At 40.3% G+C, this 25,466-nt stretch overlaps 1 protein-coding gene across 2 annotated transcripts in view; it reads right to left on the minus strand.

Annotated features, from left to right (window-relative positions):
• The window catches only part of FRMPD4 (FERM and PDZ domain containing 4), a gene marked incomplete at both ends in the record, with an annotated part of 306,467 nt that overhangs the window by 103,394 nt on the left and 177,607 nt on the right, over positions 1 to 25,466 (minus strand). For both annotated transcript variants that reach the window (XM_082486931.1, XM_082486930.1), the window contains one exon: positions 12,486 to 12,602. In XM_082486931.1, the coding sequence (XP_082343057.1) occupies positions 12,486 to 12,602 (117 nt within the window). The remainder of the gene's footprint in view (positions 1 to 12,485; positions 12,603 to 25,466) is intronic.

Here is a 25,466-nt window from a genome sequence, read left to right on the forward strand (position 1 = left end):
GGTGCAAACATATATTTAGTTTTCTCTTCCATGTAGCAGAAAGCATTTGTGCTGTATTCTATGTAAATCTAGCCAAAGACTCTACAGAAAATCACTTTTTTATCATTAATATTTACATGAAAACATCATTATGGCTTTCAAATATGGCACAAAACTTAGCCTGGCAACATGTGGATCGCTTGGCTTTTTAATTTGTCACTGAACGGTAGTTACAAAAAAAATATTCATATGCAATTCCTACGTTTTCACACAGATTTGGGGAGGAGAGGGTGGCAGTCCACCCCTCCTTGAAAAATTCACTTAATCTTACCATACAGCAGCATTGCAATCGAATACGAGAACAGTCAATGCCTTTCTAGCACCTGCTAATTAAAATATATCCACCAAGCACATGAGGATCCCAATGTGTGGCAGATTTCATGTGCTCCTGTAGCATAAAAACAAAGAAACAACAACCAACCACCAAGCCCATGATTTTTTGAGCAAACTTCTCTGGAAGTTCAGCTGGTCAATTCTTTAAATTTGAGCACAAAAATCAAGTAACAGTAAACTAAGCGCTACCTGGCTAACTTGTTTTAGGCTGCCAGATCCTGAGCATGTGAGGTCACGACATCCTTTCTCTCCAAGATTGTGAGGGAAATGCCAGCTGACTCCGAGTACAGCTTGCCGGAGAAGCAGATTGTGGGAAAAGGAACAAGGCAACCCAACCAAACTTCCCACTCTGAGCAGCTCTACAGAAAGCCTCATCCTGTCACTCTTCCTAACGGCGCCGGGCTCAATTGCCTATGCAAGTCACAGAGGCAAGGCTGAAAAAGCAGCTGTGAAACTATTACACATTATGTTCAGGTGATAGGGTTCCTCCTTCAGGAACAGTATTCCTGAAGGCTCACGCCACGAAAGCAGCTGGTCCTATGATCTGCCCATTAGCTTGCGCTCGCTTTAATTAATTCTAGTTGGGAAAACTAACAGAATTGTTTTTAAATGGAGTTTGAGGGTACTGATGTTTGGATTTTTCTGACTGGGCATCGTTCAATGCCTTTTGGAAACTTCTGGCTGGTCACAGTGTGACACTCTGGGGAACCAAGTTCTTTTCAAGACCTAGCCACAATCCTGGCCCATGTCTGAAGGCATGGAAACCCCTATTTTTTATATGCAGGTTTTAACTAAAAAGATTCCCAGCCAAGAAAGGTGTGACTTTTCAGTGCGCAACACCGATGTTGAGCTAATCTTCTTACAGTTTCCTTTTCAAAGGTAGACCATTAGTTCACCATTCCTTAGCATACTGTTAAAATGGTGGAACTGCATTTTAATAGGATGCTGGCAACAGGAATCATGCAACAAAATCTCTAAATGTCATTACTATGAGCTGCCAGAATCAGCCCCTCGTGGCCCAAAACAAAATGTCTTTTATCAGTATGACTTTTTGCCAAGTTTCTGTTGTCCAGCTCAAGGCACTAACTGGATTAAACAAAAACAATAAAAACAGCAGCAAAAAGAAAAAACTATACAAAAGGGATTATAAACAGGAAGAGAAACATGAAGTACCTCTTTAGACTCCAGGTAAAACTCTGTTGTTCCCACCTGATCAAGTCCAGGGACAACACCATCTTACATAGCACTCCTAAGAAACTGTCTCCTATATCTCATAAGCCATTTCTTAAGAAACTTCTCCCATACATCCCTGACTTTCTGATTTTACCTTATGTTTCATCAACATTTCACTACTTCTTCCCTTCTACATTTGCTGGATGCTTATGCCAGGAGCCAACTTTAACGCGGCTTCTGCATTTTTGTACGACGAAAGAGTGCCACTATAAACAGATACTTTCTACGCTCATTCCTACAAAATGTGCTCAGTATTCATCTCCTCCTTTAGAAACTCGCCAGATGCAATGATTTTGGGATATAACTGCAGTATTTATCATGAATCTTTAACAAAGGCTTTTCATCCCAAGATGCGAAAAACCAAATTGCATCTAAATGTGCAAAGAAAGACATTTTAACTTAAGGCTGACAAAACTGGCTGTGAGACAACTAGTAAAATTGAAGCAACGTCTTTTCATAAGAGCAGAGCTAAAAAACCTGTCTGTTTACACACAGAGACCTAAGCTTATGCTTGAAATGAATAGGGAACCAAAGATGTCGAACACTGTATAGACTCCCATAATCAAAACCAGACACCGATATGCACTCTCACAGATTCGGAAAGTTCTGATTCCTACAGAAAAGGTGAAGTTGTGGGCTCATCTACCACCAGGTCTCTTAAAACATTTTCCAAGCAGCAGATCATCTCTGCAAGGGTGGAAAGTTCATCCTACCACAAAGAATGAGAATAGCATGACCCCAAGACCAACCTCAGACCAGTGAGCACAGGTGGCAAGCGTACACCTTGATCTCAACACCTTGTGAGTTCCAAATATCGACCGAATATTCAGAAAGCAGAGGCGCTACAGGGTCTACATCTCCCTAATAGAGGATGAACAGCTGCAGATCGTTTGCATGTTGAAGCAGCTCACTTCCACTTCTCGCAGGTTGACAGAAAAGAGTGACAGAAGATGCCCTCATAAATCTGTTCTCATGGAAAAAATCAGGACAGCCCAAAACCACCAGCAGACATTCCTTGGACAGAAGAGCCCATGACAACAACATCCCCCAGTCACACTGAACACTTGCTGGTGAACCAAAGGTAGGGATTAAGGCTCTCAATTCAAACCAGGTATTTCAGCTTTATGCAGCAGTAAGAGACCACAACACTGTGATCAGAATAGGTCTCCGACAATGGAATCAAAAGCCAATCTGAACAAGAGAAAAACAAACCAACCCTAAACCATACCACTAAAAGCTGAAAACTCCACATGCCGGTAGATTTGCATCTTCAGTATTTTTCATAAATACACATGAAAAAGCTATAAATAGAGCCAGAGACAAGCAGAAACGCGTTAGGATTGATTAAGGCCTCATCCTACGTCTTCACTGAATGTCAGTAGGGCTATCTGCACTATAACTTTGTATGTATATTACACATTGGAAACGTTACTTTATAGCAGAGCTGCAACCAACCATCTTTCCTAGGTGAACCTAAGTTCACTTAAAAATTAAAAGCAAAATGGCATTATTATTCTGTTCAATTTCTTAAACTATGGCAAAGTTTTTCCATGCTATTTGTATCCTAAATAATATGCCTCCCCAGGTTTTAATTATAAATCCCATGAGCAAATACTTATTCGTATCTGTCTGCTGAGTTCCTATTTGTAATTCCAGCTAATTACTTCCCCTGTCAGGAAAATACTCTCTGAAGTCCCAAGATGCCACGCATGTACCTCAATCTCTTTTATTTTACATCTCCCAGTGTGCGATACAGAAAATGTAAATTCATTTGGTTACTGCTGGCAGAGTAAGAAACTTGAAATAATCTCTGCACCGTCAGCAGGTCTTTACCTCGTGTGCTTAATCCCTGTTACTATGGTGATATTTAATTGCGCAGCCACAGTTTGATTGGTTTATTTTAAATTGAAGTTTTTCTGTGGAACGGCGCAGGATCCTAGCGAACATTAGATAAATGGCTTTCAAAATATTGCAGTGAGTCATATGGTTGCCAGTGACTAGATTAATTTGAGTTCAGCTAAACTATTTCTTCACCTTAACCTTATACATATATGACAACATACATAATATGAGGATTTTTAGCATTATATTTGGGAACTGAGCATTTTGAGTATAATTGAGCAGTATTTTATTGTAAGAAGGGCAATAAAGCCTAAATGAGAATTAAAATTCAGTAAGCTTTTGTTGGTAGTATCATCTTGTCTTTCTAAAACAAATTATCTTGCTGTTCGACAATAACAATCCAGATAAGAACTTTTTACAGTAGGCTTATACTTGATTTTCTTTATAGAAAACTGTAAATATATTAATACAACAGAAATGAAGCCAAAGGGATAAATACAGCTTCTTTGGTGCTGGCTTTTATATACCTCAGCATGCAATTCCTTAGTATACGAATGACTGCTGGAAAGGCATTATCAGTGTGGTATTTCCTGGCTTGACATAACATATGAAATAACTTACTTTAAATTCTGTACATACACTATGATGAACTAGTGTACTTGAACTGTGCTATTTAAACAGCAGCAATATACTGTGCTAATTCTCACCCCTTTTTCCTGCTCTATGACACAGCTTTAGCACACTTTTTTTTTTTTTCTTAATGCCATAACTGAAGCTCTGGGGGAAATTTTCACCTAGCCTTTGCTGTGAAATGTCCCAGTTCCTTCACTGAGTATCAGACAGGTTTGCCTTATTTATTTTTTCAAGCTTGTGGCCACTAAGGCAGCAGTGTACAGCCTGCAGGATCACTCTACCTTTTTGGTGTTTCAGGGGCTGTTTTCCCCTCTTTATTTTTAAGGGCTGTCAACGAGCCTGGTTCTATTTCATATGCAGAGACTCTGTGTTTCATCATTCGGGATACCAGCACGTCACCCGAGACAAAACCTACAGCTTCTTACAAACCACTACCGCTCTCCCAACCCTCCCGAATGGCTTTGCGGAACCAGAACTTGATGCTTTTAATCCTGATTCTGTAGGGACCGCACTATGTTTTACAAGAGGGATGTTTGAAAAAGCAGACTCCAACTGCTGCTATCATTCTCACACAAACTGTTTACAAGAATTAATTTGTTTTACGCTCCCAAGAAGGGCAGCTTCGTGCACAGAAGCAACGCTTCTTTCTACAGATGCATTCACATGCTGTAATGCACAGATGAGATGCTGTTATGCCATATGAAACATCTACGCAGAAGCATGTGAACTCCAAGAGTAATGAGGATTTCATCTTCTCACCTCTATACATTGCGGCCCTGGGTTAGGATACCTTGCTTTTTTTTTTTTTTTTTTTTTCTATACAGGTTCTGCTCCAGAAGTTTTATTCTGCTTCCTAATCCACCTTCAAACACACAAGAATAACAGTTCTCAGGATGCAATGCTACTCTGAATTTCATGGCATCCCCATCCAGTTTGTGTTTGGACAAAACACTGGGGACTAGATCAGAAACACTGACTTTGCTGTAGCAGAGGCCCAAAGTACACGATTCCCTGTACTCCACTTAGGTACAGTCATATCCAGGCAACCCAAGGCTAATGACTGAGCAAAAGCTGCTTCTCTTCCGAGTAGTCCCACCCACATTCATACCTTCTCCCCTCACCTTTCCAGTGCGAGGAATCCTCTTGGTTCAGCAAGTGATGGTTGCATATGCGTGCAGAGAGGACTCGGAACGGGCAAGCCAGGAGCTAGGGAAGGAGCCAGGGAAGGAGCCACGCTGCTGTGACTAGCTCCCGAGTTACTGCTGTACAGCTGTCTTACAATGCAATGAACTCTCCATTTTGCCATGCTCTAGTTAAAATAAAATAAGCCCACAAGCCAGCATCTCGTTGCTATTATTCCCTCCATTATAACAATGATTTAACCCCGTCGATATTAACATCATTTTGCCTGTCGTATTTATGCCTGCCATCTTTACGGCTAGAGCAACAGTTCTCTGTGAAGGAAGGACAATTGTTAAATCATCTTCTCTTTTCAGGAGGTTGAGCTGATTTAGCAATACCTTCCTTTTTCACCATACCCCTGAGTTGTCTCTAGGCAGACCACTGACACAACCAGGTTGCTATATAATTTTCCTTCTTCTCCTTTCTAGTTATTCAGGTTTGCTTTAAACAGCCACTTGTGTTTGTGCGTCCCTGCTGCTGCTCGTCTCTTCTAGCCCCACTCCCCCTCCCGCCATATGATCCTGTCCTTGAGCAGGTCAAACCCTTAGCAACAGAAAGCAAATTTGTACGCAGCCTGAAAGGAGCACAGTAGCACTCTTTCTCAAATAGCACACTATTCATATCAACAGTCCATATTAGTGACAAGGGAATTTTTTTTTTTTTTTTTTAAATGAGAGAAAAAACAAGAATCACCATACCAATCAGACCTGTTGTCCGCCTGGTCCGGTATCCTTTCTCTGACAGCACTCAGAACCCGCTTCAGAGGAAGGTGCAAGAAACCTTGTAATTATAGAATAACCTGATTAATACAGGAAGTTTCGTCCTAGCCCTAGGCAGTCAGCAGCTGACTCACCCGCTTGTCTGAAACATAAGATTTTATACCTGCTCTATTTTTTTTTGAATCCTATGTAATTTAATAGTGGAAGTCTCATTACAAATGTACATTGCAAATATACATTTTAATCCTATGAAGCATTTTAGGCTTTACCGTAACCTGTAGCTGAGAGTTATATTTGCTAATTATATAGGTTGTACTATTTTTATCCCTGTTAAACTGCCTGCCATTCAATCTCATTGGATGTCCCTTTCAGGGACATGGGAATAAGTGGGCCAGAGAGTGTGATTCCACTGCCTGTTCCCTTGGCATCTCACCTGGGAGCGGAGATGCCCGAAGAGGGGCACCGCACTCAGCCTTTGGCTTGAGGCATTATCCTGGCGTATAGACTGCCTTCGTTCACATCCCTAACCTGAATCGGAAGGAGAAGGAAATGAACCTTCTCTTCGGCACCGTGCATAAGCGGAAGTGTTCTCGTGGAGGACGGAGCAGCAGCAGTGTTGCCCGTATTTTTGCAAAAGCCAAATAAATCCTCCAGTGAATCTAGTCAACAATGTTTCTGTACTTAGAGATGAAGGAATGTAATGCCTTCAGTAAAGTGCTATATAACATCTTACCTACAGGGCAGAGGGTGCTCTTGTGGCTTCAAACTTTCATTACGGCCTTATGTACTAAAGTAGTCTTAAGGTACAGTTAACAGCAGCTTTTCTAAACCCAGGAAGACAAACACCACAGTAACAACAATCAAGGCTTTCACTATATTTTATATCCTTTGATTGTTTTCAGAACCTTCCAACAGACCAAACTCCACAGAAATATTCTGAGAAAGGACTAAACTACCAATAGGTGTGTACAACCTGCAGAACATATGGATGAGAAGGTTAGGGTAGGGCTAGACATACCAAGAGAAATTAAAAAAAAAAAAAAAAAAAAAAAAAAAAGGCTGAATGGTCTGATCCTCTTCTGTGCTTATTTATTTTGAAATAAACTGATTAGCAGGCTGTGAGCCTCAGTTTGGCATCTGGTATAAATCAGTGACCCTTAATAAGCAGGATGCTTGATTGATAGGTCATTAATATCATCAATGATTGTGTTCTGTCATTCTACATAGCTGGCCAGCCCTGAGAACCGGGTGTACAAGGAGGACCGTGCAGGCCAGACAGGATGCACGCAACATGCATAGGGGCACTCCACCTTTCAGAAAACATGAATGAGTTTCCTCTTCTAAGCACAACAAGCACTGAGAGAACAGACGAAGACTACTAAAGAAAATTTAGGTAAGTATTTGAGAATATTTTTTTTGAGAATTTGAGAAAATTTAGGTAAGTATATAGAAGAATATCATGGCATTGCTGCATTGTGAGGAAATAATGTACTGTGTATGCTTTGAGAATTTAGGATGTTGTGAGCTGCTCTAACTACCAAAGAAGACAAGCACATTACCTATGTTTTACGTACGGGTCAAAAGCTGACATTCAAGAATTTCGTATTTTAGGAATAGCATAGTTACTAAGCCAAGCAAGGACAACCAAAACATCATGATTTCACAAGCCAAAAATCACAGAGCTGATATTATATGCAGGACTACATACCTTAGAGGAAAAACGAATTAAGTTTGCCAGATACACCTAGAAGTAGTCTGGAAGAATTTAGTGTTACTAAATACAAAAACATCAGTGAAAAATAACAGCAGGCACTCAAGATAACAAAATACATTGTGACATGTTTCAAGTGGTGTAGCAACCACGTCATACTAACATAACAAGATTTGGAAAGACTCAGGAGGAGCAGGTCTCTCCCAGCTCTGCTGTGCGCTCTGGGGACTGACCTGTGGTTTGAAGCCATGCAGTAACGCTGCAGGCTTTGCTCCCTGGGTGTGCTGCCTTTTATTTCACGCCCGGGGTCCCAGCTGTTTGCTCAGTTTGTTCCAGACGGGAGCACAGAAGCAAGCTAATATGCATGAAGTACAGATGGTCAGGGTCCTTGGAGTAAAATAGGGAGCAAACCAAACTGGTAACGCAGACAGACCCGGTCATCCTCTCTGAAGCAATGACAGGAGTTAAAGGAAATACGATCAATTGCATCTCTTGCAAATAAGGATATGGCAACATGGTGACCTAAGAGGTGCCACTAAAAATTTATTTCAAGAGTGTAATAACTAACTACACCTTATGGGACCACCATGCTTTGAGCCCACTTCGGAAGGGCTATACTTCCTTTCAGTAAATCTGATTTCAGACTCTGGTCTTCATTTGAATGATAGAAGCCGGATCCACAAAAGTACCTATTACCTCAGGAATTAAATAGGAATAGGTATCAAAAGAGTATGGCTTTCCGTGGCAGCAAATGTTACTTCAACTTGCACCTTAGAGTGCAGTTGCAGGATAGCTTAAGCCAACACCAGTCTGTTGCAGCCTGGTTCCCACATCAGTCAGGTATTTCGGCGTGTCAGCAATGCTGCTCCCCACCTGGCATCAGCCATGCTCTGAGCAGGAGGCTGGACCAGCTGACCTGCCATCCTAAACTATTCTCCAACTCTATCAGACCATGTGGAGGACCAGCTCAGGGAGCTAAAGTGACATAAAATTAATGGCTTTTTCTGTAGGATTGATTTTTTATTAGCTTTTGCCAGTTTATTTCCCTCTATCAACTCCTCTCCAGGTCTGACAAGCACCAAGACTAACACAAGGGTGTTAATGTGAAAATGTACAGGTCTGAAAATCAGTAAGATTGTAGTAGTGGCAACTTAGGCGAGCCAAAATTGCCAGGAGGCTAAACCCTATGTGGACAAAATCAGCTAAAACCTTCCCACTTTGCATGCTATCTCCCTGAAACCCTACAATTACACCAAATACATTTTTAATAAATTTCATGATGGATTCAAATTAGCGATACAGAAATTTCTCATAATCATATACTATACAGCGTATATAATAAATGCAAAGAAAACAGGCCTTTAAAATGGTTAAATAGACACTGCAAACAATTTCATATTAAAGACTCAGCTTAATACAGTTTGCACGGTACAGAAACATGCTGGAAGAATACTAGATGATTGCTGTCCTCCCATACTGAAATGTATTACTTATCTCATAAGGCTATTTTAAGTAAAAGTTGCCAGTTAAAAGGGAATGGGTGAAGTTCTGAAACTTTAATTTACCACGGCCTAAACTTAAGAAAAAGTATTTTAGAGGTTTGCAAAATGACCCCGGTTGTGCCATCTGTACAGAAGAGATAATGAATTGATAGCGACATCTCATAACATTTTGATAAAAGGCTCTTGCACTTTTACAAAAGTGCTGCCTGGCAATGGGAGCTGCCCCTGATTAGCTCAGGCCATTGGGGCTTTCAGAGATTTGAAAGCAACCAAATTTGCTTCAGCAGAAAGAATAAACATCGCTTCCCATTCACGCCGTAAAGCATTTGCACTGACACTATATAATTACTTTTCATTTCACCAAAAGATTCTCCTGGATTCTCTATTCCTCCCACAATTTCAAAATGACAATACGTCTGCTTGCAGTTGAATGGATGTGTACATATGGCACTAAGTAAATTATTTAACTAAAAAGCAGTTAATGTTGCTATGAATTATGTTATTTGCTTGCACAGAACTCATGAGCACATTTCATTGTGATAATACCTGGTTTATACATCTTTAATCAAAACCAAGCCGAGGATTTGAATTGCTTTTTCTCCTTCAGTATGATGCAATTTGTTAATCTGTATGGCTATAAAAAGCCTCGGAGACAATATGAAATGCTATCTCGCTGATCTCTCTCCTGCATTTATTGACATCACTGTCAACAACCATCTCACTATTTCATTCCTAAACTCCAGGGGTGAAAAGTGAAGGAAAGAATATTAGATAGTGTTTTCGTTAATGTTTCATGTAGTATTTGCAAAAGCAGTTGTTTTGAAAGCCAGAGAGGGCTTCTCCTCGGCCAAATAACAGGCTCTGTAAGGACAGCTACTATATACCTCCGCAGAGGAATCACTGGCAAAGTCATTAGGTGTATTCAGTCTGCGGTCATTCTTCTAAAATGAAGATATATGTTGTGACTACCCAGTCACATCATAGTAACTACCGGGGCTGACATTCATGAGTAGCGGTGGATAGATGGTGATTTGGTACAGCAGTACGTGGTTCCAAACAGTTTCCTGGTTTCATTCAGTCTCTGAAGGTACCGGCTTTGAATGCATCCTGGGGGACTGTCACTTCACGTAAGATGCACTACTACTCCGGAGACACGGCTGGTGCGTGCGTCAGAGCCAATGCTGTTGCTTTAAAACATCTGATTCAAGGATATGTACTATAACCTCAACGGGTACGTATGTAGCATTGTTCAGCTTGCACTTAAGACTGCTCAGAGTTATCAATGGGTAAGAAAAACCAGCACAAAATATCACAGGTTGCCGCAGACCAGCTTCCTCAGAGCTCTCATTCTCTCCACCCCTTAAAGCAGCTTATTTTTTTTCCCACATAGACTGCTATCCACACACAGAGAAAAATGGAGGAAAGACCAGGGCCCCAAAGAGAGTGGAGAGAAAGCACCTTATAAAAGCATGGAAAAAACCCCCCACAACAAAAACAACAAGCCTAACATTACTTAGGGCATAATTTGGCACTGCCTATTATGGATTTTTGTTCCTAGATGCAGTTTTCTGCATTTAAGAGAGGGATATGGCACTTTAAGGTACTAAAAGGCAATCCAAAAAATAAACAAAATAATCATTAGCTACTGAGAGTTAGAAAACGTTCCCAAATTGCTAAATTAATGAGTACTAATGCACTGCATTTTGTAAGCCGCAGCTGTTTATAGCGAGACAACAAATGCAGCATCCCATTATGTGACCAGTGAGAAAAGAGGAGGAATCAAATGCGGTGCCTGTCCTCAAAAGCAGGGTATTAAATGTTCAAATGAATCTCAGTCACGCAGAGGAGAACATACCAACAGTCTGCAGAAAAAAACGACACCCGAGGTGGGCAGGTCCCTTCACTAGCTAAAGTACCAGAAGGAGCAGAGTCACATCTGCACAGTACTTCAGAGGCTCACCTATACTTCTTGACGAGCCTAATTAGTTCAGGCAGAAAACCTATGCTAATACCGTTATACCGTGCCTGGCATTGTCCTGCACTGCACCCGCTGTCTTACAGACACGCAAAGCATGACAAATACTTGCTCAAGGAAGAAAACGACATTTCAAAGTCAGGTTTTGAGCCCTCATTAACCCAGGCAACTTGGTCCAATTTGGACGGGTCTGAAACCGCTCTAAATCTTGAAAGCCTGCAGGACACCATGCTGCTACAAATCTTGCTCTGGCTCCAACAGCAAAGGCCTCCTAGGAAGCCAAGGCACGCACTCTGGGCAAAGCGGGGAGGAAGAAAACACAGATAATGGGGATCCTCGTTCTTATGCTGTACAATTCTGGTTTAGCAGATGAAGAATCCTGAGTGAATTAAGGGCTTTTAATGGTCAGTTTTAAGCCTGGACTTATTTTAAGTCTGATCCTTCTACTCTGTGTTAAAAGAAAGAATTGTAATTCTCAAAAAGGACTTTTTTAAGGACCTGCAAGTTTCTAAACAGACTGATAAACATAAAAATTATATAATAATTAAAAAAAAAAAACAGCCTTCACATGAGCAGAATCAAAATGCTAGCCTTAAAAATGGGATGTAAGCTAAAGCAACTAATGCTGCAAAATCAGGCAATGGTTCTGCTAACTCACCACCATCACCCCTTTTTAGTGAAGGAGTTCCAAAGCCACGTAAGAATACATTTGCTAGAACAGCAAACTGTAGTTTATCCAAGCCACTTAAATGATTTTAAAGAATAATTATGCACAGTTTTCTCTGGGAAAAGAAAAGCCAATTTTGTTTACTATCACATCACCCACATTGACGTTTATTCTGCAAACCTTTAAATTCAGCACTAAAGGACTATGAGAAATCTAAGAATTAGAATATTTACTATGCAGGATCAAAATACACACTTTCTCATTACCAGTATAACGAATATATTAGACAAACTAAAAAAGCTCACATGGCAGAGATGGAGGAGAATTGTTAGTTTCAGTCAGAACTGACCGTTTGCTTTATTCTTTAAACATGGCATTTTTACTTCTCTTTTTTTTAATGACATTTGTTGTAATTCCTTGACGAATTACACATCTTCGTATTATCAGCATTTTATTGTGTAAACAAAATAACCAAGCACCAAGATAAGGAGCAGTAAAATACAGTCAGAGCTACCTCTATGCAAGAAATCAAAACAGTTGATCAGTAACCGTGCAGGGCTGAAGCAGGAATTAGGATTCCAAGGACATACAGTAAGAGCAGGGCTGCAGCGCTGTGCTGCAGGCTGCACAGCTCACGCTGCCCACTTACTTGATGAAGTAGTCTCTTCCATCTCTGTTTGCCGTCATCTCCCATCCATATGGTGTCCCCTGGTTCAAGCTCCAGGTCCCTGAAGGGTGAGGCCAGCCTGAAGACTTGTTCCTGTGGCTGCAATTTTGGGAAGGGTTTGGGGGAAAGAGAGAGGGGAAAAAAAAAGAAAGTTATTTGTTGTGTTTATTCTTCCAATTTACTTATTTCACATCATTCAGTTGGCATCCGAGAACTTTCACAATTGTGAAATACACAGCCAAAATCCAGGCAAGGAAAAACAGGTTTGCAGGCCTACTTATATTTGTAGTATTTTCCCAGTAAGTGGAAGGGTATACTGTCGCTTCTAATGGTCTTTGAGCCCAAGCCTGTGGCAGGTGAATCAGTCCCACACCCACAATACTCAACTTCAGTAGTTCTCAGTACAAGAGACGGAGAGCATTTTCCTTCACCACCATCCCCAGTCAAATGCCAGTTCTCAGTACAGTTTTAGCCAAAAAATACCCCAACAAACCAAACCAAACCCACCACATGGCTACACATCACACACGTGGTGCACTGCCCGGCATGAGAAGGAACATCAACACCAACTCTCATTGCCAGCAAACCATTTTTTGTTTCGTATGTCGGAACGAAAGAAGATTGTAACGCTTCTGTATATGGATGCTAAATTGATTCAATACGCAGATGTTGTTGCACTTGATTGTTATCCATTAAGCTCTTCCTCCAAATAACTTTTGAAAGGCTGGGGCATCTCTGAGCACACACGCTGTGACATGGCGCTGCTCCAGCACTCTCTGCTAGTATTCCCACCCCCGTGCAAGGGCCAAGTCATACGGGCTGAAAGAAAGGAGTAGGTTACACAGCTCACCTAACTAAGGGAGACTGAGCAGCACTCCCAAGGGACAGTATTTCCCCACTAGATCTGAAACATTTTGTGAGGTGCCATCTACTAACTCCATACACAAAGACGACAGAGCTAGCAAGAATCCCCCATAGTTTACCACAGGAAACCCCAGATTTTGCACTGATGTTTTACCCCTCGCTTGCAGGAATTAAGCTAGATGTTACTACACATTCCCACTTTCCGCTGTGGGACTTAGAGCTACAGAAGGCAACAAATAGGTCTTCCAATCAGGTCATTAATATCTAGGTACAATCTGAAAAAGAGAAAGAGCAAGAAAAGGAGGCAGGGCAACCGAAGATGCTGAAGACCGGCTGACAGCGCATCACAGACAGGCAAAGATGAATCAGCACACAACACTGAATACAATCTGAAATTTAGACCAAAACCACACAAAACAACAGCATGTTCTTAATTAGTTGCCTTCTCCTTCTCTGCCTTTTCTCCACCCATCAAACACATTACAGTTTAGTTTTACTTGCTAGATTTATTTAAGTTCAAATGCTAGCAAGGAACTTACTATCTCCTGGCTTAGATAGAGATGTAAGAACTTATTTACTTTAAAAAAAAAGAGTGCAATGTAACCTGGCGAACACTCTTCTGAAGGAAGAGAATTGGTCTCCATGGACAACTCAGCAATTCATTGCAAATTGCTAAACTCAACAAAGTTGTACACTGTTAATCTTTCCCAAAGGGGGAATGCATCATTAAAAACAAACTAGCTACTTCCCCCTCCCCTTTTATTTCAAGGATTAATCACTACTGAGAAAAGATACGGTGCTTCAAAATATAATTTACATGTAAAGTAGAGCATTACAATGGAGTGCCAGATATCATCTGATTTACCAATTACATTAAGTACTCTATCTTCAAGGAGTAGAAAACCATTTCTGTTAGCACATTCAAACACTGGTATTTGCCATAAGATGGGGCTTAAGTCTAATATTTGAACATCCTAGAAATCTTAATAAAATTACAGTTACTCACGGCTAATGAAACACATAAATGTCAGATATGCTACATTATCCCAGATAAATGCAAGTAACCCATTCCTGATCAAAGGAATGAATTAAAAACCAGGCATCTGAGAAAACAAATACTTTCACTCTCTCATGCAGTTTCATGTAAAGTTGAGCTTAAGCATTCTTGTTGCTCCGTATGCTTGACAGAGGCAGAAAGGGTGGTCCCCATCATTTAGATGGGAGCTATCCTACAAGTTGAGAACGACAGCTTAACTACATCTATAGACTTCAAATTACACTTTAGAGTATTTGGGATCCTAAACATTGCAGTTAAGTAACTAAAGTAGAAAGTAACCTATTTTATCTGGGCCATAAAGGGATACCCATGCATTTAACACTTTTCACTTTAATGAAATGTGTTTCACTACCTCTGTGCTATAGTTCCTCCATCTGTAAAATGGGTACAGTGGCATTTAAATTCCCATGTAAAGCACGCCAAACTTCTATTATCAGATAACTTGTAGGAGCACAGGACAGTGATTATGATTAATACTACTCCTGTCTGCATTCAAACTATGGACTCATCATTGTATGGATTATAACATTAGTGGATTTTAAGGTAAATTTAATTCCCCTGAAAGCTTTCTTTGAGTCGTTAAAACGTTAGTGGTGTCAGAACGTATCATATATGAAGGGTAATAACTGTCCTAGTTAACTATGGTTATGTCTATATCTGATCCAGTCCTCCAGACTTTCTTATAATCAGTGGGAGAGAAATTAGCACTTGAGACATTATGTACACCTACATTAGCTGTGTGCAAATTGGAGGAGGTGGCTCCAGACATGGGAAAAACAAATACTCACAGAATGTTTCTTACAGTCATTGTACAATTCAATACTAAACACTCATGTCATAACAACAAAACAAGGTGTTCACACTCAAAGGTGATTACTGCTGGCGATTCCCAGCTGCCTGTACAGTCTGAAAAAAAATGAAAGGATAAACTGAATTATTTCTTTTTATACACCCCCATCCACTTGTTGAATATTATTCTGCTTGTCTGCAAGGATTCTGTTCAATGGCCGCTACAAGGGACAAAAGATGGCAAAACGAGATAAATGCCTGAAGGAACATTGAAGTGTCTGGAGGAAACCAGAAGCAGGTCTGGCATTTCACCTAGGGGAAGGACAATGCCATCTTAGCAGGCTTCAAGTCAAGAGGACACATCAGTGGTGAGGAAGATATCAGGCCGGGAGATCCTGGTCCAAATCCTACCTCCCTGCAGGTGATTTTGGATAAATCCCTCAGCTCACTGATCATCATTTATCATGTCCTTCCCTCACAAGCAAAGGAGGAGGAGCACACTAAGGCTGCCTAGGTTTTTGGAAGACCTGCACACTTCCAAAGACCAGGAAGATAAAGAAAACGTGCCTTCTACCCCAGCAAGCCTGCCCACGGAGGAAGCACTGGCACTGCTATAACTCGCTGCTTGCTCTCCACCACCACCCGTGCTTGCTCACAGCAATCATACCTGTGGCTGGAGTGTGTGTCACTGCACAGCTCGTAGCTGGCAAGCTTCATTGTGAAAGCCTAGGCCAGCATCATGCCAGCAGAGCTCTGAAAACAAGGCAGTGTTAGCTACAACATCCCATCAACCTGCTTTTGACATTCTTGCTGCAGAAGTAGAAAACCTGGTCCCTCTGAATTGCTTTACATTGAACATTCATTAAATCATGGAAGCAGTGTGCAAGGAACCAATGTGCCCCATGGAGGGACCTTCTGACTAGTAATATAATAGCTGAGCCACAGTGAACATCTTCAGGTCAGCCTTTTTTCTGCCCTGTACCTGAGGCATGATCGAAACAAGTTCATATATGAAGTCTCCCGTACTCCACAACGGCAGTACGCGACATACAGGATAGGCAGAACATACTCAGCACAAACCATGGTACAAACAAGAAGTCTGTAATAGTATCTACCTCTTTTTCAAAGATCAAAACTAGATCAGCTTGAATTTTTAAAGCATACTATTAGAGCCTAATGTCCAGAGCAGTTTAGATAGTGTTAAGGCTGAAAGCAGAAAGCAACACTATGCATTTTTTAAAACACTGAAAAATCAATGTTCACATTTTCTGGAAAATTCAATAAAAAAAAAAAAGGCACCTACAGATTCAGACAATAAGCATGTAATATTGCCCCAAACTTATTTTTTTAACCGGCAACTGGAGATTCCTCTGAATAGGTCTTTGTTATAGAAATCTTGATAGACTCTTTAATTGTATCACCTTTAGAGCCTAAGCCTGTAAATTTTGTTATAAACAAAATAACCCTGAACTGGTGGAAATGAAGCTCTTGGGCTGCAATTTTAAAACAGTAGAAACTTGCACTGACACAAAAGCAGCATTCCCATCCTCTCAGCATCAGGCAGTCCTACTTCACATCACAGCTGCTCTTGTGCCAACGCAAGTAAACTGGATCATCTTAAAAACAGCGGCTAGTCCATCCAGACTCATTTCTGAATACTTCATGGCCTCACAGATGGCCACATAGCAGGAAAAATGAAGGGCAGGACAAAAACTGCCTGCTTCATATGGTCCTCAGGCAAAGACAAGAGAGAAAGCGCTCGACTAAAATGGAATGCCCCAACTTTATTTAGAATACTCAGTGCCTACTGGGGCATTACACTCAATATATAGGATTAGGGTGCCTACCCACCCCAAAGATAGACATCATATTTACATCTACCCTTCTCCATGGTCAGGGGATACAAAAATCCTTGTTTCCTTACGAAAGAAGTCAAACAAAGAGTTATGAGGTCTGCCTTATCACTGGAGTAGTCTTCACTCCCTTAGCCAAGAATCCCAACTTGCACTCTGCTGACAGATTTAAAACAGTAATAAAAGGTAGTAGGAACCTTGCAATCCTGTTTTGTTTCTTTTTTTTTATTTTAAATAATGAATTGAAGCAGGCAGAAACCTGGTTAGTTAGTCTTGGTCATATTGAAGGTCACTACCTTCATTCCCGCTCTCTGCAACCGCAGGGAGATGGCTATCCTTGCAAAAGGCTTTCACAGGCCTGGATTGATGAGTCTTCATAGTGCTTCTTCAACAGACATCCAGAATAAGGGATCTCAAGAAGGACCTGAAGACCACCTCTGGCGTTTAGAGTCTCAGTGAAGAGTTACTCAGCTCTATTCTAAAGCAGACACCTGAATTTGCAAGCTTTCTACCTGTGTTCATTAGCTGTCCACTGAGTCTCATTTGCAGCTTCGACATCTCACTCCGTCTAGACACCAAAATTTGAATTTCAAGCATATGAATCTGGAGATGAATTCTACATCATCCTCAGAAGAACCCTGTGCAAGAAATGGTGATCCCTTATCTTTAAGTTCCTGTATAAAGTAATAAAATTGGCAATTTTTAACACTTCATTATTTATTCCCCAATTCTATACCAAAACACCTAAAAGCAACACCAAACCAAGCACAAACACCTTCCAAGATCCGATACCATTAGTTTTAAGTGAGAAATTTTACACTACATTTATCAAATGGGCTTTTTTAATCTCAAGAGCTTCAGAATTTTGGGGTAGATACCACCTAGCTGTTTGTAACTGTTTGCTTCAGTGATCTGATCTCTAAGATCACCTACTAACTTTTCAAGTTGGGGCATAACTTCAAAAAAGTACCCAATAAAGAAGCTCCCCTTGGAAACCTCCCTTCAACACACAGCTGAAAAAATACTTCTCTTTCTTTATCCTGTGGCCTTATTTTCTCCAACTGTTGCTTTTATTAATGAGCATCTGTTAGCTCACCAACTCTAGCAAAGGATGAAATTATCCAGTTTCTGATAGAAATCTTCATAATTGTGTAAAATCTTTGTATGTGGAGCCACGTATAATTTCCCTGAATATAAATAATTTGAAATATTAATATTCTATGCATGTTTCCTATTTAGTTATTAGTAACTTTTTAAGCATCTACCTTGGATTTCCTCTGCTGGATTAAAATAGTAGGATTATATTCTAATCTTCTTTTAAAGCAATCCCTTGAAGAACACAGCTGTAACTGCAGTGCATAACTAAAGTTACAGAAGTTGTACTATGAAGATTCACAGTATACTACCGTGTTTACCACTTGGATAGTTAGTATTTTGGAATCATCTCATTTGACATCTTGGTAATCTTCACAGTACTTCCTTATGGATGGTACTTCTTCATTCCTGAAAGCACTGCCTACAGGAGGGTCAGTGACTCACTCAAGGATGACCAACTAACACAACTCAGCATTGTTAATGGACTAATAGTGCTGATACACTGACTTCCTTGATGTCAGCCACCATACTGAGAAAAATTTTTGCATTTTGAGTCCCAGTGTGTACCCTGGCTTCATTTCACCTCTCTGCTTGTACGAAAGCCAGTTCTCTGCCTTCCACATGCCAATACCTAAGTCAGTCCCTCTCCAACCCATCATAAAAGAAAGCCATCCTGAACAAAAGCCGCGTTACACTCCCAAAAGTTGATTACAAGGGGAGTGGGACTCCACAGCACCCCCTGGGAGGTAAGTCTAGCCACAACGATCCCTAGGAGTTACCTAGAGGAACACCAGAGTCACAACATTTTGTATTATTAGTTTTTAAAAGTAAGAGCACCACACTAGAAGTATCTGCAGGGCATGTCTACCTGGGAGCAAGAGACATGCTTGCGACACGAGCCGAGTTCAATAATGGTCTCTCTATGATATTTAATCTTCCATTGCCTCCAGAATAGAAACCTGCTTTCTCAATCCAGTTCTCACCCACTCCTGTCTCAGAAGACTACTGCACTAAGCTTACTTCCATCCTATCATTTTAACTTGAAAAAATAAGAAAATGAAAGTTTTAAAGACTTTGTAGCTATACTATCAAGATCAATCATCATACCCTGCTATTGAAACTCTCCTGAGGGGCACTGTACAATAGGACAGACGTGATGGACAATAATTTCCGGATCCAAGATCAAGGACACTGAAAGACTTGTTGTCTCTGCACAGACGAGTCCTATAAACCCCCCCAGAAGTAGTCCTATCAGCACAAAAGAAGAAAGTGAACTGCCCCAGATGCTCTCCACTGTACTAAAAAAAAAAAAAAATAAATCATACTGGGCCTGCTAGGACTAAATCATGTAACTACAGGACTTCGGATACCAACAGACTCAGGCACCCTTCAGATTCTATAACCTGCATGCTTTCAAGCCTTTTGATGGATAAGAAAGCAAAATGGTTTTAGTCCTCATACAAATGTGTACTATTTTTGAACTCCTGTATCAGTTAAAAGAAACCTGAGGAATATTGCCCCACAAATGAGCTCGGGATTTCAAGTTTGTAATTAAGAGAAACATTAAAGGTAGAATCACTTTTCCTTATTTAACCATAAGAACAAAATGCTAGAAAAATATTTTTGCCCCATGACACCTCCCCATCTGAATAATCTTGCAACCCACAGCCGTGCTGTAGGCAAAGCCAGAGTACTGATGCAATACCTTTCAGGCTTGTCCTGAACTTTCTCCCCGGATCACGCATCATCAGATAAATACAAACGCTATTCAGAAAATAAAGATACCCATCTTTCTCCCCAATCTGGTCCCTTACAATCTGGTCTTAATTAGTACTTTCTCTTTGCTTTTTCTATTTTTCTAGTAAGGACTATCACTAAAGCCAGGCTGCCTTTGGCCAGTTGTTCAGAAACCATCTCCGACTGTGTCACTTCCTTAGCAGGAGGACCTAGGCAGTAACTACTACCCAAACTCCAGATGGAGTAGATAACTCCACACCTTTTTTCCCCTGGCTTCCCACCTTCCACCGCAGGCACTCTCAATTATTCACAATTTCACAAAGTAGCACTCATTCTTACTTCAAACTAACAACAATGCTAAAGGCTCCACTCAACCTTTAAATCCTTCAGTGGAACAGAAAAAAACCCACAAGTACAACTCAAAACTTCATACTGAACTCCTCTAAGCCAGTTTACAATACAGTAGAGGAAATACATTTCTAGAAAATCCTGTTAGCCTATTTTTGTCACAGATTACATGAGCTTCCATCTCCTTGGTGCCTAAAACTGAGATTTCTAAATGACAGCCTATGTCTGGGATGAGAATAGGAGACGCTCAAATGAATTCCTCCTCCACTAGTCATTGCTACTGCTGCCAATCATGAGATAACAAGGGCCCATGGCCACGCAGCTGATCAGAAAGGTAAGAGATTTCTTTCACCAGGGACCTCCTGGCTGCCACGAGAAAGACCCTGCTACGACTCCCCAGCCAGGTAAGCAAGGAAATACAGCAGCGGCTGCCCATCACGCGATGGGAGAGAAAAGGGGCAATTCCACATGACCAAAAAAGTCTCCTCATGGGCTCCCATCACTTCAGCATCTATTCCAGACTCCCGTCTGTATCACGGGCAGGACAGAGCGATGCAGAACAAAACCTCTGGCTGTTCAAAATGTACACTGTGCCCATTACACCACTGGCTGTATGAGGAATGGCTCTTCTCAATCTGCAACTACAACAACATAACATTACTTCCTCAGAAGCTTTGTGCTAATGGTATACAGGTAGACCATTTTTCATCGTGTATCTTCCACAATTGCTCCTTTGCTTTCCTCCCTGTGCTCTATTTCATGAGGCCAAAGATGCGCGTACCCAAACAGTGCAGTGCAGAAGCACGTACGGCACAGGTTTTTGCCATCATTGGGTAGACAACTCCTCAGCATTGAGTGGTAGGTCCCCAAAGAGCCGCTGTTGGCCACTATGGTCCCAGAACTAAAAAGTCTTATGATATGAGGTAATAACAGTGCCGACAGCACATTGCGAGGAGGGATGAAACAAATGATGTCAGGCAAAGCCGGTTTGTTCCAGGGGCTAACAACCTCCGTGTGCCTTGGAAAAGGGATGAGGTGAAGGTCTTGTCGTTCCCTGAGGCACCCTGCCTGTCCGGGGATGCTTCCTTTCTTGTCTAAGACTCCACAATAAGGTTTAAACTCTTGAACATTGGTATAGTTGTTGTCTGCACCGTCCTGGTCAGCAGCAGCTGAGTTTTTCTTATTTGCAAAAAACATTCTTGAGTTCAGATTCTCTACAGTCACTGCTGTCCAGTAAACACACTATCATGTCTGTTGCTTGTTTTGTTCTGGTTTTTGTTTTGTTTGGGTTTGTGTTTGTTGTTGGGTTTTTTCTTTTATTATCTGATATAGGTCACACCTTCCGTTCCCGTGTCTTCCTCTCCCTCTATGTCATACTTCCATTATTATTAAAGATGTGCCCCCATTACACAGAAAACAAAAGTCTCCATTATATTTCCATTTAGACTGCCACGAATTTTCATTTAAAGCACACTGACTCCATTAGAGATTCAAAGTCCTGAAGGAATTACTTTCTCCTTCAGAATCTTGTATTGCAAAAGCCAGAAAGTACTCAAAACAGCAAATAGTGGTTGGGACTTAGATGCCTGTAAAAGGCTCTTTGATTTTCTGTTGTATACAGTGCTTTAGCTTCATGCTGATGTCAGCTAGAAAATAAAAGTCTCTAAAAACTGATGTATGCAAGACCGTTTTTTTCTGTTTTAATGGGGCTTTTGACCTTAGGCTTTCTCAGCTCTACTCAGTATTTCAGGGAAAAAAAAAAAAAAAAAATGAAGTATATTTGTATCTTTCTCATTTAGTGAATGGATTATCAGTATTTCTTTCTGATTTTTTTCGAAAAATACGTGGTGGTTTTTTTCTGTCAAACTAGTACCTGTTGGAAAACCTTGCCATATCGTAGCTAGCATCCCTACAGCAGGCAACAAACTAATTTTTCATACAACGCAATCTTCAGCATTTATGTCTGACAAAATGGTACCTATTTTCAGACGCTGAATTTTACCCTACATAAGATTTTTACCATTTTTTGATTTAAAGTGTTGTTACCTCTATGCTCATTGAACGTTCTTCCTCTTAATGGTTTTCCAATAAAGTGTGGGCATGATTCACTCTTAAGTTTCAGTGAATAGTACAGGACTTTTTCCATTTCTGCCTCATGGAAAAAAAGTCCCGTAATAGCCGTGTTAGAGATGCTGTCTAGCTCTTTGACTGCATTGTTACTAATAATGAGGGTTTACGGTAGGATAGAGTAGAACACTGGAAATGCAATGCTGCAAAGCTTAATCATATTTTAGATAAAAGTAACCATACATCGTATACTCTCTTACCACCTATTACAGAGCTGTTCATTTTATGCCATAAAAATTTGAGGTGTATGTATTCTATAAATTTGACTGGCAACACTGCATTTGGAAAAGTAAAAGAGAATCTCATTTTTATACACAGCAAATTTCAGATTTATTCAGTAGCCCGATATGAATACAACCTGCCTGCTGTGAGACAACAAATTTTCTATAATCATACACTAGAAAAAGCAGCTCAGAATATTTTCAAGCACTTCTTGGGATGCGATTTCTACAGGAGCTTCCTATTTCTATAAAGATATCATCCACATTTCAGGCCTGTGGTCACTTGAAAATTCTTCATGGTGTGCTCTTGCTATAAGGTGACATTTTAGCCTGTTGGAGGGTGAAGTTGCATCAGAAGGATGTAGTGAATGAGGATCAAATTGCCACAAAGGAAACAAAATTGCTTTTCTGATGTCAAACTAAAGCCTAAATTCCTAGTGCTTGATTTTGGCAGCAACTCTTACTAGGTCTCAAGATGAGCTCCATCACCAAAACAGTAGAACAAAAAATCTGACTGAATCTAAATTAAGAAGCAAGTACTGCAGAGAAGAGAGAAAACATCCTCATACATTTACTAGTTCTTCAGATTTGAACTATAAAGAATTCTCCCTTTCTTCCTTTCAATTTCTTGGGAAATAAAAAGAAATGGTAGAAAAATTAAATAATGGCAGCCTATCTTAAACTTATTTTGTAAATTAAATGAAATTAATACTATCCTCTTAAGTTTTGGAGGGAAAAAACCCCACGACTATTTAAATTATTTTCCCTACTCAGAAATTAGCAAATAAGAAGCAGCCTCACTGCCCAGTGACTCCAGCAGCAGCTCCAAGAGCAGCCCGAGTCTTATCCTTAAAAGACACATTTGACGACCTTGAAATGAGATGTAGCCACTGACTACTATCTTACCTTGTTTCCATAAACCCGTAAAATCATTATTTATGAAAACTATATAAATCTTTTCACAAGAGAACAATAAGGTATAAATCAACCAATACAGGAATTAGTCTCTAACAAGTCCACTCCTCAGAAATCTTAATACTAAACTAAAACCAGTCTGCTAGATTTAAGTCTATTTCAAACACTATATACAGGCACGTAATTGTAGTTTAAGGTATTTTGTTCTGCTTTCTAAATGAAAGAAAGTCTCAATATTCCACTTGGTTTTAAACCAAAATTCTCAAAACTGGGAATATATGAACAAATATTCATCTCCCTACTAAAAGACTAACTACTACCTTGTGCTTTTCTAGACTTCACTCCCAGAGCAAAAGTTACACAAAACTTCAGAAAAGGACCACATAAAACCTGTGCCAGGCAATCTGTTTACATTCTTAAAATATCTGCAGAGATGTCTGCGTCTCTAGTGCTATCATGCTAGAAGGCTGGGGTTTGTTTTCTTTTTTCCTTTGCTTTTGAGCTCCTTTGTATTTTTCCATTAAGGAAATTATGGTTTATATGGTAACCTACTGAGAAATAATGTAAGTAAAGGGCATTTTGCGTAGCAGTCAGAAGTTTTCACCAGCAATAAGAAGCCTTCATCCATATACGAGGTTATTTAAAGTACTCTGAACAGAAACCCACTTATGAAACCAAACAAATTTGAAGTAGCTGAATTCTTAGGAAACCACCAACACTTTGCACGTTCTGTCACAGTATTATGTTGCAAACCAAGGCACGTGTAAAACCTGAGAGAATGAGAACGAACAGCTTATTTGTTTAAACTTTCTTCCTTAGCCTTAATGGCTCCACAAAGTGTGAGGTAACAAAACTGAGCCAAACTGTCATGTTTCAGAAGTAATTTAAGCAGTTACATATTTAACGGCCAAGTGCAATATTTAACTATGTCTACCAATAGAACATAAGGTGCCTTAAAAACTAAGCCATGTAACTTATTGAACATTTGCATGGAATTTATGCAGCTACAGTTCAAAACTGGAGAGACATGATCTCAGAGCACTAGTCCCTTCCTTCAACACATCCCAGGCCATACACAGAGGAGCTTAGAGACAGGTTGGTAAAACATCCATCCATGACAGGCCTGGTTTCTATGCCATTTGATCTAGATGCAAGCCCAAGAAAGATTTACTTGTTTGTTTTTTTGTTTTTTTGTTTTGTTTTGTTTTGTTTTTTTTCCCTGCATGCTCTACTGGTTAACAACAGAAGCTGCAGTACCCTGAAACTCCCAATGAAATCACAGATTTCCACGCAAGGAACTGAAAAAAGGAAAAGTTGCAAAGGAAGTAAAAAAAAAAAAAAAGGGCAAGCTTTAATGTTTTACAAAAACCTCATCTGCCCAAGAATGCCACCACAATGAGCACCAGTAACACTAACAGTCTCCATCATCTTAGAATCACTTTTTCTCAGTATTTGTGGTTTACAATACCCTGCAGCCAGGAACAATAATCACTGATTTTTGTTTACTTTCAAATTTGCGTCTGAAAAACCTCAGCAGAACACAGAATAAATAGTCTTCTCCCCATTTCCTGCTGGTGCCTCTTCTATCATTACCTGACCTCACTTTTTCTTGGCAGGCAAACTACACGGTGCGATGTCAAACTGGTTCTTGTTCCCATTGCACAGCATGTAATTTGACAACGGTGTTGCTACAGAACCCGGACATCAAGCATCACATCAGGTCACCACTTCCTCAGATTGTCAACTCTGAATTAAAATCTGCTTATAGGTTCTTTATCAACCCAAATATTCAGATATTTTTTGGCTTACCAGGAACTCGTACTTTTCGGCTCTCAGGGAGAATATTGTTCTGGACAAGAATCAGAAAAGGCAGCTCTTAAAGTTACTGGGGGTTCACAATAGAGGGACTGTGCAACTTAGAAAAGATAAAATTCAAATATTTTATCACTTCCCATTA

Source organism: Vanellus vanellus (genome assembly GCF_965231255.1).
Source record: "Vanellus vanellus genome assembly, chromosome: 1".
NCBI classification, from domain to species: Eukaryota; Metazoa; Chordata; class Aves; order Charadriiformes; family Charadriidae; genus Vanellus; species Vanellus vanellus.